The 15141-nt window shown below is 38.9% G+C and overlaps 1 protein-coding gene across 2 annotated transcripts in view; it reads right to left on the bottom strand.

Moving 5' to 3' along the window:
• Positions 1-1005: 1005 nt before the first annotated feature.
• The window catches only part of ITGA8 (integrin subunit alpha 8), a 104939-nt gene continuing 90803 nt past the window's right edge, over positions 1006-15141 (bottom strand). For both annotated transcript variants that reach the window (XR_010469997.1, XM_065050920.1), the window contains 3 exons: positions 11476-11577; positions 4560-4682; positions 1006-3324 (listed from right to left, as the gene is read on the bottom strand). Coding sequence is in view for 1 of the 2 variants with exons in the window: in XM_065050920.1 (XP_064906992.1) it covers positions 3238-3324; positions 4560-4682; positions 11476-11577 (312 nt within the window). In the remaining variant the exon portion in view is untranslated. The remainder of the gene's footprint in view (positions 3325-4559; positions 4683-11475; positions 11578-15141) is intronic.

Genomic DNA, 15141 nt, shown 5'->3' with positions numbered 1-15141 from the left:
AATACCTTTAAAGATTAAAACTTTAAGTGGCAACATATCCAAATGTACTGATTCCTGTTATGTACATTCTGAAATTTTCATTAAACAGAAAACGTCACTTGACACTTGATACTCTTAAAATTCTGCTGTATGATGAAATAACTGGACAGCCTTTCTCAAACTCGGCAAGAAGCATGTGAACTGAAAGATGAATGTCTCTCTGTTTACTAGACTGGTGTGGTGGTCATAGCAATAAACAGTTTAAGAGGTTTTAAGTTATAAAGTGACCTGCTGTTTTTTCTGTTCTCCCAACTACTGCTGTATTCTCAGCAATTAGCAGCTCACGACATACATTTGGATGTGTAAGGCTGAATTACTTTTACAGAAAGCTGCATTTAGTAACTCATTACAAGGCTGACATCATTGAAACAAAAGTTCAGTCATGTAGGGATGTGGCAGAGGTTATCGTGCAGCACATTACTAATATACTGGGGGAAAGATTATGTCAACTGCCTGCTGGTGTCCACATCCAGGATGCAATCTCCCCAGGGGATAAACACTCTTGGCAAGCACTGAAACACAGAAATCTCCTTTGCAAAGCTGTTTGCAATTTGCAGTCAAAGCTATCCACAACTCTGGGACCCAAGACTACAGTCCTTGACAGCACACGGCTCCAGACATTTCCACGGGGGAAGTTTAATCTACAAGGATGTAGAAATATAAAACAAAGTTTTGCTCAAAGTAACTGTTTGTCAGATCATGTGCCTCTAATTTGGTTTGCAGTGACATTACACAGCTGCAGCCAATGGATTCCAGCCAGGCCCAGCAGTCACTGAGGTTCTTTTCTTTTTGGTTTAAATTTAGTATCTGAACATGTTTTGCCCATCATTGAAATGGAGAATAATTGCTCAAAAGTGAACCATAGATGCTACAACTGCAAAGAACTTATTAGGTCACCTAGTCCCATCCTCAGAGCAATGCAGGATTGAAAACACATTGCAACAAATACTAAACAGAGCTGTGGTGTTTGGTTTTTTTTTCTTTCTTTTTCCTATTCTTTGTTCTTTATTGTAATCATTAATCAGTATATTCAAAAGTTCAAAAAACAACCACAAATGCCAGTGTAAACATGCTTCAGGTATATAAGTAATATAAAGTATTGCACATATAAAAGTCCTATGTTCAGTATCTTCTTATGGTGCTATTGCATCAGAGTAGGAGCTGTGCAGATGATGTGACTGCAATGAGCTAGCTGATCTTATTTGAGAAGCTGCTACACACAACAATTCAATATTTACAAAAGCTAGAAGCTCACTGTTTTTTTATGAGAGAATGATTTTGCTAGGAATGTATGGGATACAGAGGTGCGCAAATGTGGGACGGGCTTGCTTTGTGGTGCTATTTATCAGCAGCAGACACTCCTAAAGCTAAAGAATCCATAATGGTCTTCTTGCAAATTTGCTTTAGATATTAACATGGAACACATCTTCCCAAGTTCCCTAGATCCCACTTCAATTTCACAGCTCAGACTGCATGCAAGAAATGGTAAAACTGTAAAATGTCCTGCCAGACTGACAGAAGGGACAATGTCTCATGGTTAGTCCTGTCCCCAAGTGTTGGGAAGCAGAAGGGCAGCTATCTAAAGGCAGCCAAGCAGTGGCAGAATGGATGAGCCCATTTGCCAATTAAGAAGCTGAGATGGATTGGAAAGAAAAGCAACTCAGGAAAAGAAAGTGTGGTGTTTGTTTCAGAAAATGAACAATCCCTCCTGAAGTTTACACAATGTACATAGTTCCACACTCTTAGCACTCTAAGACTCAAGCTTTCTGGCACAAATTTGCGCAGATCAGAGCTTAGAGCCTCTGCTGAGATAAGGATCATTTGCTGATGGAAGAGAAAGAATGAAGCCTCTCTTCCTTCGGAATCCTCAGTCCAGAAAAAAAAATAAATCCTAAATGTATATTTTTGCTCTTTACCTCAAAATAACTTTTCTTCTTTTTGTTCATGTTTGGCCTTCTAGCATAATGTTTTTCTGCATAAATACAAATACAGCCCACCTTCCGTGCAAGGCTTTGCTTAAGAAATAATTACATTCAGCCCTAAACTTTGTTGAAACAAACACTTTAAATAGGCTGGCAGCTTGTAGGCTGTAAAATAAAAGAAAAAAAAAAAGAGCAATGATTTCTTTAGATGAACAAAGCATTAGGGTCTACCACACACATTAAACAGAAGATACAATGGCAGTAGCCATTACATTTTAAGAGGCCATTTCAACATAGTAACAAAGAAAATTTATCCTAGCCCAAAACCCCCAAGCCTTCTTAAGATTAACAGTGTGGCTGTGATAATTTAAATCAGTGTTTCACAAGGGGCTGTATCCCATGCCATCTGCACAGATGTCAGCCATCAGCAATGAGGGGACAACTCTCCCCCTGTGCTACACTGTGCACGGATTTATTCATCTGGGTGTGATACTGCCAGCTTTGGGTTGAAAGAGATACAACATGAACTTGTTTATCATATGTCTTATCTTGTAAAATGCTGCATAAATCTTCTACTTTGCAAAACATTTTATAGCCAAGAAAGATGTGTTCTGTGTGTACAATGGGCTTACTTTTCTATTTACAGGCAAGGTAAGTACATGACTTCTATTTTTTTACTTTCTTGTCTCAAAATCTAAGTTGATGATTATATCAGATACTTATCCTGAAAAGGTGGAAAAATAAATTATTGTGTCCTATCTATAAAGTTCTTCATAGACTACCTTTGTTTTTCAGAAGTACTTTCACAGTACTGATATATTGCTTGTCTCCCTGAGACATAATTTCATAAAAGTTCTTATTCTTAGGGAGGTGTCAAAGGTATTCTGCATGATACAGTAGCGTTCAGAAGTTTTGTCCTGGTCCATCTTCTAGACAATACAGCAATGGAGGTGTTCTCTCCTTGGGAGATGTGGGCTTGTTCTGGAAGCATCTCAGTATACCACACGTGTTCAAAAGCATCTGCTGAAATGTAGACTGGAATTTGGGATAAACATTCTGTTTAGTGGTGAGTATGTTTGTAAGGCAGTGATAAAGCTGCTCTCTTTGGCAAGGATGGCCATCATGTGGCATGTTCTCAGAACGTTGCATAGATCAGTTTACGACACCACGTCACTTGCAGGTACAAAGGAAGACTGGTGGAAAGAAGCCTTCATTTAATCCTCATCATGTTTCTAGTCTCAGGCAGGATTCTGACTTGAACTGTCACTCTCTTCCTCTATGCATCAGTAGTCTTGTTATTTGTCAGCTGTTCCCTGTCAGCCATGTCATCTTGAGGAGGTCTAGCTCTGTCAAAGAAGCCACACTGCAGAAAACAAACAACAGATACAAAAGTGTCATGGTAAGACAAACCACAGGAAGACTCAGCTGCAGTTTCATTCTTCACTCAGTCAACCTGAAAGGTCAGGCACAACCCATGGCAGGCTGATAGACTGTGAAGCGTTTTTGTTTCTATTCAAATCATTCCCCATGAAAAATGAAAGTTTTAGGTGCATTGAGCTTTAAAAATTCAAATGAAAGCTGTCCTTGCAGGAGATGTAAAGTTGGCTTGAATGCTGATACTGCCTGACTCTAATGAGAAAACTGCTAATTACATATCAGCAAGACACTCATTCAGAAAAGATATTTAGATTGACAGATAGTAACAATAAAAGAGGTGGAAGATGTGCTGGGAAATGTGCACAGGACAGGGTTGTGACCTAGACTAATGATCACTAAAGGTGAGATTCCTCTCACCTAACTTAACTGCTTAAAAGTTACCCTTTTGGTCAAAAGGTCAAAATTATGTAGGCTTCGCGAGAGGTCAAAGGAGAGTAACACCAAAGATCATTTCTCTCATCCTCCCATGTTTTAGACATAGCTTTTTGCTGTTGTTAACTGTATAGGTGAATCTGAAAAAGTAGCACAGGCTAGACAGCTAACCCATAACCTGTAGGCAGCAAAAGGCAGATGAGCCATATCCCAATTTGAGAAGTTATTTTAACTTTTTTCTTTTTTTAACAACAACTGAGACTATGGCTGAAAACTAAGTTTCCAGTAACTTGTCTTAAAACTTGTGAGGGGGAGTGTAACAACCAACACAGGGCTAGAAAATTTTGAAAACAGAAGATATGACATCCTAATATAAAAGGAAAACTTCTGCAATCTAATTCTCAAAGCTGGGAGTGTTGTTACATGCTGACAAAAACTGGAAATTCCTGAAGTATTCAGAGAAAACAAAGTTAGAGTCACTTCTTTTTGAACCTAAACATCCTGAAAAAGAGGATCATAGGTCTTGGGAAACGGAGCCAAACTCTGTATGCCCATTTATAACCAGACTTTAATAATAAAGAAGAACTTTGAAAACAAGTTCCCTGCATAAAGGTCAGTGACACTAGCATGTCAGAATTGCCAAAACAAACAAGACACGTGTATTGTTGCTTTTGCTCCAAACTGTTAAAGATCACAAAATTCCGGCCTCTCTTTTTCTTATCTGTTAGTATCTTCCAGTCTCTTTCAGGGTTTTTTAATGACAAAATTAACAGTAATAATGCAACATACCTTCCATAAAGCTAGGGTCAACATTGCTAGTACCAGTAGTCCAAGAAGTATTGCTAGAATTATAACCCATAAAGGGATTACAAAGGAGACATTTGGAGTGGACCAAATGACAGATGTTCTGATCTGAAATGAAAAGAATATATTAAATGAACAAAAATCCATCAAGTAAAGCACATCTGATGGCAGAATACAGAGGTTATAAGCATTCACTTCAATAACATTTTGCAGATTAGAAACACATATTGCTTGGAATTGTTCCATGTTTGCTTCATTTACTACAAGTTCCTTCCCACTTGCTCATGATAATTACTAGAAATGGGATTCGCACATATACAAAAGTCTTGTATCAGACAAACAAATCATTTTCACTTAACGGAGAAGCAAAAAATACCCTCTGTGCAGATGCTTCGAGATTCAAGGAGGAAAACTCTACTCACACGTATGCAGGTACAGCCTAGGCTGCTACAACAGACTTACATTGAATTCCTCTGCGCCAGCGTTTGACTTCAGCCCAAACTCTTAATTCAGACCACAACAGATACCAGCTACATTATTCTCAATTTAATTTCTGTTGACAAACAAGTATACATTTTTTTCTACGACTTGCATTACAGCTAAGAAGTCCCAAATGAACCTCAAGCAGAGTGCATTGTCCCTGTCACAAAGCCCAATGCGCAGTACGATGTTATGGTCCTTAAAAGAAGCCAAGCACGCAGATTGTTACCTAAATGAGAAATAAGCATGAAACACTCCCTCTTATTGTCCGAGGCTCTAGAAAGCAGCAGGTGCGTATAACTTGAGTTATGAAGGATTTTAATTGACTCGGCAAACTTCTCTCTTTAGACCTTCATCTCAACAAAGAGTAGTAATAACCCTTCTGTACTTCTCCTTCTGGGGCCACCCATATGCGTCACCTTGTCCTCACTCTCCCTTCCACACCTTGTACCAAATTTATTCTACGCTCTCAGACTCTGCTTGGAAGGCTCCTCAGTTTGAGCTTTCCTTAGCCCCTCAGCCACAATTATGTCCCTTCAGTTCAGTTTATTTTGATGAACTTCCTCTCTATTATTAGCCTAGGAAGTTATTTCTCTTTGGGGTTTTCTGTTGGACCTCTTTCATTTACTCATTTACTGCTAGTCTCCCTCAAACACGGTAAGTATGTGACAGATGGAAATTTTTGTTTTCATTACAAGAATGAATGATCTTCCTTGTCAGTGCTCTAGGTACAGCTAGGAAATCTACTCTTCTTATTAAGTTTCTTGGCTATTTCCCAGTCCCGTTTTTGTTTTTGTTTTTGTTTTTGTTTTTGTTTTGCTATTCAGGTGCTATTTGCACTTGAAATTTAGCACAACACTATACTTATTCATTCATGGAACATCATCCTAAGTTTGAAGACTGGACATGACTCTGTAGTCCAGTTCAAAGTCAATTCCATTTCTCTCACTTTTCTCCTTGATCCTCTCTCACATTTTCTCATGATCAGCATAATTTCTCAGACATTTCATTCTGCAAGCACCAGCAGATCTGTCTCCCAGCTACTGTCATGCTGAACTGGAAGACCCTTTGGAATAGTCCTTTTCACTTACATCATCTGTGCAGCCAACCGTCCCCTACTCTGACACAGCATTTAGAAAGATGGCAGTCTGCTGAGGTTGTCTGATGAATATTTTTTATAGTATCCCTCACTGTTGTGGGACACAGATCATAATTGAAACAGGGGACAAACACTTACGTATGTAGGATACCACTTGCCTTCTACCAAAGCTTACACTGAGGGTTACACAGAAAATTCCAAGACACTGCCCAATCCTTCTGGGGTTAGCACTTTGACATTGATCTGTATCCCGAAGATGAAATACTTGCAGTGCTGGCCATACCATTGTTGATCTAACAAACACATTCAGCTAATATGTTTCTCTGATGCAGCTGTAAATAGTTATTACTCCAAAAGACTTCAAAAGATAGCATATACAAAGAAGTCATATGTTAGCCAATCAAAGCAAGAAAAAAATATTTTGAGTCAAAAAGAATTAGTAAAAAGACCCATAAAATCGCACCCCTGGGTCCCAACAGATATCTTGCTGGTGTGATCAAGTGATCAACTACGCCACTGCAGGGAAACCATTCCCATCCCCAGGCTCCTCTTTGGGTTGCTTCTTAACCACTGCAGAACTTCATAGACTCTCTGTATCATTAGCTTCAGCAAGAGCAGCACTCATTTAGTAAGGACAAAATGTTTTTGAATGGCTTTCCTTGTGTCTCAGAGTGGTACTGTATCTGCCATTAAAATGCAAGGGCAGAGAAAATGAGAAAACGATCATCTGATCTCTCTGCAAAGATTCTTCCCAGAGAAAAACTGGTTAGGGAAAAAGATGAATGCAAGTAAAAGGCTTATGTGGCCAGGGAAATCAGAAAGGATGCGGAGATGCATGAAGCCTGTAGCAAGCAATGAGCTCAGCCATCCAAGGAAGAAAGCATCTCCCTTCTACTGCCTGAAAATCCTCTTGAATGCTGCCCTGAGGCAAACCTTGAAGACCTGATCACATACCACACAAGAGTTAGAAAGTGCTGATGAAAATTTAATGGGCCCCAAGACAGCAAAAACTGAAATGGATTAAAAATCCCAACTCATCCACACCGTGCACTTCCTCTGCTGGCAAAGGCTGTGGTGCCACAAGCAAGATGGCTTGCTAAAATCTTAAAACCGTCTTGCCTCACCCACATCCTTTTCCCATGAATCAGACTTTGTCTTGGGTTTTTGAAAGCAAGGCAAGGGTTGTGCTAAGTGCTTGAGATTTATTTCCTGAGCAGAGGGTTTTTTGTAGTTGTCAGTCTCACTCCTGTCTGTGTGCATTATCAGTAGTATACAACGCCCCTGGGCTGCCACATTTTGTACTGTGTACAAAGACTCGCATGGCTACTAAAGCAATTCCCAGTGAACAGTTTGACACTGCAAGTCCTGAACACCCACAGAGCTGAGGCAGAAGCTGGAGGGAAAGAAAGAAACAAAGCATCCCTTCAGTTTTGCCTGCCTCATTTCACCATTTCTACAGAAAATTGTTCCTTCTCCACCTCATGCTGTCCACAACAGTTTTACATATGATTTTGATTTAACACAAGTTTGCATTATTTGGCTTGGATTTCTGTTCTTCTCCATGTGGTAGGTTTAGTAGTTCAGGATCAGAGCCAGGAAACGTTTTTGGGGGATTTATCTGTTTTCATCTAAGGCAGTCAATATGAAGAAGTGGAATTTTACACAAGTGTTGTGTGTTGGCACTGTACATAAGATACATGTTGGCTTTCCTCTCCATTCAGGGCTGGAAGACTTTCTTATAGTGAACACTGAAAACTGTGGTTGCTTCTCTGTCAGGGGTGAAAAGCACCTCATGGACTTGAGAGAACCCATCTGACTTTTGGCTTTTCACATTGCCGAACCTCTCACACCTTTTGTCTGTAAAGCGGTGACAAGGAGTGCCATCTGCCTCAAGAACCAAGATGAGGGTGAGACAAACTTCAGAGTTTGTTAGCCTTTCTCTGATATTGGAAATAAAATCCAAGCTCATCGTAGCATGGCCGCTGCCTAATAGTCTCACCTTCAGAAGCATTGTTGTGGCTCCATTAAAGTATTTCTACAGGGGGGAATTTATTTAACTTTTTTTTTTTTTTTTTTTTTAATGTGCCACAGTAAAGCACATTGCAAGTAAATAAAAGAAATCTTTTTTCTGCCACTTTTTTTTTGTACAGTTTGAATTTTTCTTCTGATTTTGGTGCTACTCAATGTAGCTTCACTATTGTCTTTGATTCCACTGGAAGGCAGCACAATGCTGACAGTAGCATGTGTGATAAGCTGCTTGTTCATCAGCAGGCCCTTGTGGATAGATGGGAACGAGGTTTTACTGGTGCAGACATTCAGAATCGATGGCCAGAATACAGTGTCTGCTGGTGATATTCTCACAAACCTATTTTTTCCCCTCTTGTCCTTTAATACACCCTTAAAAAGAAACTTACCAAATAAATTAGTTACTTGATAGATTTACTGCCCATGATGACCTTCCTCTAACCTTTACTCATTTTACCTACAGAGACTGAGAAACGGGAACTCTTTATACTCCTACATGTTCCCTTCCAACCTTGGCAGCATGATGTTCTTATACATTCTGAAAAAATGCTCAAAATAAAATGTAAAAGTGCCCTTGAGCTTGGAGTCATAATTAATATTGACATTTATGAATGTTTGTGCAAATCTATTTAATAAGGAATATAAGCACATTTAAAATGAAAGTCCCATCACCATGTAATAGCTAAAAAAGAGTTAAAGGCTTTAGTCTGACATCAGTTTTACTTACCGTAGGACAATGGTCAAACAGTTTATCCTAAATGCATCCCTTCTGAAGATCCCATCAAGCATTTAAGAAAAGCAATCATATTTTATTAAACTCCAATACTTAAGAATCATAAATTCAAATCGAACAAATTACTGCTCATTCTAACTGTATACTTTTTATAACAAAAAAGTATTATTTTATCTTGCACATGAAATTTATCAAATAGGATTGTATCATTTACCATAATAATGCCTCTAAGAAAAAACCTACAATTTTCTCTTGAATGATACAGCTATTAGCAAGGAAATACAACCAGTTGTACAATATGTAGTTGTAATTCCAAGCCTATCAAAAGCAACAGAAATACTTTTTTTTTAATTTTGGTGAATCTTGGTTTAAGCTCCACTAAGTTCCAAGCTAATTTTGATGTCATTTTCACTCTAATGTTCTACCAGAAAAGACTGAGACTTTCTTACGTTTAGGTAACCTTTCACACATCTATATATAATGACCCTCTGTTCAAATTATAGTCCTATATTCTGTCATGATGGAAATCAAGACCTCAGTGCTGCAAATGTGTAAGCATATACACATGACTGTGTAGATTACCAATGTGTATGGGATTCTTTATACAATTGACATTAAATATATATACCAGCCTGCAAAATTGGAACCCAGTGCTGTATGACTTAAATGAAGGTCATATGCTCTGTTCTTTTAGAATATATTCTCTTCACTGTATAAACTGTAAGTTGTTAGCTGATCATTTAAAATATATATTCTTTTGACAATTAATTTTAAAATATTAAAATCTTTATTCCACTTCCATCCTTGCATTGTCTGAAAGAAAACCATAAACTTCCAAATAAATCTTTGGAAACTTTTTAAAGCACAACCAGTGATCTTTTTCAGAAGGAGCGAAAATATTAAGCATTGCCCAACTTCAAGCAAATATTTCTTCTTGCAAGTGGAACATCAAAAGAGCTTGTGCATATAACACATCAAACTGTAGAGCTGGCAAGCATCCACTGCCATGTTCAGATATGAAACGACATAAAAGCGCTATCATTTTTCAACATTTTACAGTTGCCATTACAGGCATTTTGTTGTAAATCATCTGCAGCAAATAACAAGCATTATACTGGCTGGAGTAAGAGAATAAAATGCTTATCTGATCATTTGATAGATCATCTGACACTTGTTGAGAACAGCAGGCTATCACCTGGGGTAAAGCACTTCAGTCCAGATGAAGGCACCACTATCAACAGAGTTCTGCACAACATGTGTTTCTGGTATGGAACACATGCTGCAAGAAAATATTAATAAAAAGAGCCTGAGTATAACTGTCAGCTTGGAGCCTTTGAACCTTTCTGGATGAATACTGCCTTGAGCACCAAACCTCTCTGGTAAAATCATGGTTGTCCTGAGGTTGGAGTCACTGGGCATATAGGACCGAGAATTCACCTGTGTCTCCCCAGAGCAAGTATTAACATTTATCAACCATTCAATCTGTGCTTGTTCAAAACAAAACTTTATAGCCTGTATCCTCTAAAATATATCCATTGCAAGCTGTAAAGTGCTTTTTTATGTTGGTTTTCCATGTAAGAAAATATTCTGTTCCCTACTGCATCTCAACAGACTGATATGATGTACTTGCATCAGGATTTAACTGGGAAAAATTTGTACTGAGCTTATCTTTTAAAAGGACTATGGATGATAAATCTTTATAAAGGTGAGAACAAGTCTTCAAATTCACATAACTCTTATGGTAGAATCAAATTTTGCACTGATATTTTGCTTATTTCTATCAGTAGTAATGAAATAGGGTGAATTTTAATCACGGTATTAGACACCATGACAAGCAAATTCCTTTAAATTTCTCCCCAGACTTAATGCTTTCGCACTAGCAAACAATTAAATCAAACCTTTGCCTTCAAGATTATTTTTTCATATAGTAATCCATGGCCATGCAAATCGTTCTATGCAAATAAGGCAATTACTTTAGTATCGATCTATCAACCACATCTGTAGGGATCACCAGGTAATTTCATATTTGCAACTGCTGTGCTGTGACGTGGAAACCCTGGAGAGATATGCAGACCTTTCTGAAAATCAGGGTATCAAAGAAGCTTAATACAGATAGGAGAGAAGTTGCCATAGATAATCCATAAGTTTGTGTGAGAGAACTGCTGACCGGGAAAAGAGTGAAACCTCTAAACCTGACAGAAACAAGATTCTGGATTTTGCACAAAAAAATTCTTCCAGATTTTTTTTACTCTAAGCAAGGTAATAGCACACTTGCTTTCACAGTTTCTTGTTTTCTTCTAGGTGAAAAATCCATCCTGATTGCAACAAAGCAGTCTGCAGATTAATGCAGCAAGAAATTATTTTAAAATGGAATTAGTATCATATATCAGCAACTTCCACAGAAAGCAATAAAGGTATTTCCTTTAGGTATCATATCAGGAATTTACACCAGAAAGACAGGAAAGCCTGATCTCCATATTTTCATCTATAAAAACTTTCACAGCTGTGATCAGAATGACCAAATACATGTGCTTCACACAAAGATATCATTTTCAGTTACTTACTGCTATGCTTTCTTTGGGGAGCTTTGCTGGTTGCACTTTATATGGCATGCTCTTAACTTCGAAGGACACATTGGAAGAAAGAGTATAGAGATCGTTCTTTCTCTGAAATTACATTAATAAAAAGAAATTATGAAAACTCATGCTTACACTTAAAAACACTATGAGGAATAACAGAGAAAAAATACAGAGCACTGATTTCCTAAGGCAAAGGTGGTTCATTTTGGTAAATGATACGGCAATCCTGAGAATTGTATGTGTCCACAAGACAAACACATAACGCAGCTGAAACACAAAGACTGCATGTTTAAATGGGGAAGAAGGGTTAGATATGCAGAAAGACACATACAGTTGTTTCTCATATTTCTCTCTGAAACAGGAGACTGGTGATTTTGAAGCAGGGGGGGAGGTTTATGGGGTGTCTGTGTTTTAAAATCTTGCCTCTGCTCGTCAATTCCAACAACAAACACAGGTATCTTGAGAAGATTTCCAGGTCTACATTGAGGTCAGGCTGAGGCACTGATGGCCTCAAAGGAAGGCTGTGCCTTCTCATCAAAGACCAACAATAGGCACAAACATCTCTGAACTACACTTAGAGAGTGATCCATTTGCTATTGCAGCAGAGCTCAGAAAACCCAGAACAACTCATCTTGCTTTTTTACTATATTGTACAACTGCAACAGGAATGTATAGCAGTCATTGTTTAACTGCTGCCTAGTAAAATATCTATATAGCTCTCATTAGGCACTTCAACAAACCCAAAGACATGCAGGCAAAACAAAATGTATCTGACAGTTCTGTCTTACATTTGTTCTTGCTTGTATCTATAAAACATTATTAGACTAGATTAGATTAGATTAAGCATTACCTTCTCTGTTTTAGAATGACTAAAAACTGTTATACCATGCAGCTTATGCTATGACTTTTAATTAGTGTTTTCACCTCATTTGGAAGCTAGGTAGGCACTTACACACTATGTCTGACCAGTTGTGTGTCTCATCATGCTGTTCTGACCTTAACAATAACCTCCTGCTATGTGCAAACTGCCTTGAAGTGATAGTTAAGTGCTGGTGTGAAAAATATCTGCCTAAATCTGTTATAAACTGGTGTAAGTGCTGATGTGAAAGTGCATGTCCCTCAAAAAATTCTCAGTGGTTCCAACACTTAATACAATGCTTATAAATATTTTCCACACACATATTTTGAATCCTGTTGAGCTTTTGGCATCATTGGTACCTAACTGGGATTAGTTCTGAAGGCAAAGTACATCAAGTATCAAGTAAATCCTTCAGTTCATTTTGAATTGGACATCTATTTCACTGAATGTTATCTTGCTACAGAGAGAAGAAGCTGCACTGTATGTCCTCTTGTTGTTATCCCTGGGAAGGATGGCTGAGTGGTTACAATGATCTTCTGGAAGTCAACAAATGAGTTTTTAGTTCCCGCAACAGATTTTTTGGGTGATGCTTATCTTGTATATCTCATCACATGTAAAGAACATTTGGGCGAAGGATGTGGCTCTACTTCTGAAAAAGTGCTTTGATATGCACAAAAAAGCATTAGATAAGGGCTTGGTATTATGACAATGACTACATCCCCTTACATTAGGCTTCTTAAGGTAAACAGTTTTAATCTTCTGTATGAGAATGTTTTAGAAGCCCTTAATCATTTTTGCTACCTGTCTCAATCCTTTCTGAACTACAATGGCCAGAATTCAACACAGTATTTGACTACTGATTTATGGAAAGACAACCCTGCAACTAAAGCAATCTTTCATTTCAACACCAGGTTCTCACAGTCCAGTGTATTTGGAATGTCACCATCACTTCCTAAACACCCTTCTGCAAAACTCTTTCTCCTTCCTTCTACTTCTTGCACATTTAGAAGTTCTGCTCCATTGAAAAGACTCAGTTCCTATGTGATTACTCAATATCTTTTCCTCCCTGCTAGGTGGTGCTTTTCTCTGGAATGTCCTGTTGCATCAAAGCCAAAAACCCTCTCTAAAAAATGTTTCTCCCCTTTCAGTTGTTTTGTGGAGCAAAGACTGAGGTAAGAAGATGTCATGATGATTTGGGTTACTGTTTCTTTCCTTCACTGATGGAGAAAGGTTTGTTTGTGAACATGACCTGAAATAAGCATAACCTAAATCTTGAAACCAGCTTGGATGTAGTTGGATAACCATGGCCCAACTCAAAGTTTTCACAGAACTGATGAGGTTGGAAGGCACCTCTGGAGATCATCTACCCCAACCACATGCTCAAAGCAGGGTCAACTAAAGCAGTGTGCTCAGGACCATGTCCACTTGAGTTTTGAATATGTCCAAGAATGGAGACTCCACAGCTCTAGGAGTAATCTGTTCCAGTGTATGACTACGCTCATGGTGAAACGTTTTTTCTTATGTTTAAATGGAATTTCCTGTATTTCAATTTTTCATTCTTCCCTCTTGCCCTGTTACTGGATTTCATTGAGAAGAGCCTGGTTCTGTTTTTACTCCCTCCTATCAGTTGTTATACACACTGATAAGATCCCGCCTGAGCCTTTGCTGCTCCAGTTTGAACAGTCACAGCTCTCTCAGCCTCTCCTTGTATATCAGATGCTCCAGGCCCTCAGTCATTGTTGTGGCCCTTGGTTGGACTTGCTCCAGTATGTCCATGTCTCACTTGTCCCAGGGAGCCCAGGACTAGACACAGCACTCCAGATTTGTCTCACTAGTGCTGAGAGGAAGAGTCACCTCTCTTGACCTTCTGGCAATGCTCTTCCTATTGCAGTTCAAGAGGCTGTCAGCTTTCTTTGCTGCCAGGGCACAGACGGCAGGCTCATGTTCAACTTGGTGTCCACCAGGACCCCCACATTCAACTTGGTGTCCACCAGGACCCCCACATCCTTTGCTGTTAATAGATCACTGCCTACCAGCTGTTTGGTACCCAGCCTGTACTGAGGCATTGGGTTATTCCTCCTGTGGAAGGAGGACTTTGCATTTCCTTTGGTCATACTTCAATAAATTCCTGTCAGCCCACTTCTCCAGCCTGTCAAGGCCCCTCTGAAGGACACTACAGCCATCTGGTGTCTCAACCACTCTTTCCACTTTTCTATCACCTGCAAACTTGCTGAGAGTGTACTCTGTCCCATTATCCAAGTTATTAATGATGTTAAACAGTACTGGCCCCAGTATTGACCCCTGGGGTACACCATTAGTGATGAACCTCTGGCTGGACTTCATGCTACTGATCACAACACTTTAAGCCTGGCAGTTCAGTTAGTTTTGAATGTACTTCTCTGTCTACCTATCTTCATTCATTCTGACAGTGTCGTAAACCTTGCTAAAGTCAAGATAAAAAACAATAACTGATTTCCCCTCATCCACCAAGATGAACCTCATTTATCTCATTGCAGAAGGCTATCAGGTTGGTCAAGCACAATTTCCCCCTTGTAAATCTATACTGACAACTCTCAATCACCTTATTGTTCTTCAGATGTTTGCAAATGGTTTCCAGATTTTTTTCTCTATCACCTTCTCAGGCATTGAGATGAGGCCAACTGGCTTGTAGTTCTCTGGATCCTCTTTCTTTAAGATAGGTGTGACATTTGCTTTCATCCATTCTTCAGGAATTTCCCCCAGTCACCACAACCTTTCAAAGACAATTGAGAGTGGTCTCACACTGACATTGG

The sequence above is a fragment of the Columba livia genome, chromosome 2, assembly GCF_036013475.1.
Source record: "Columba livia isolate bColLiv1 breed racing homer chromosome 2, bColLiv1.pat.W.v2, whole genome shotgun sequence".
In the NCBI taxonomy this organism is placed as follows: Eukaryota; Metazoa; Chordata; class Aves; order Columbiformes; family Columbidae; genus Columba; species Columba livia.
The sequence above is the reverse complement of the archived record's forward strand: the minus strand, read 5'-3'. Positions and strand labels throughout refer to the sequence as shown.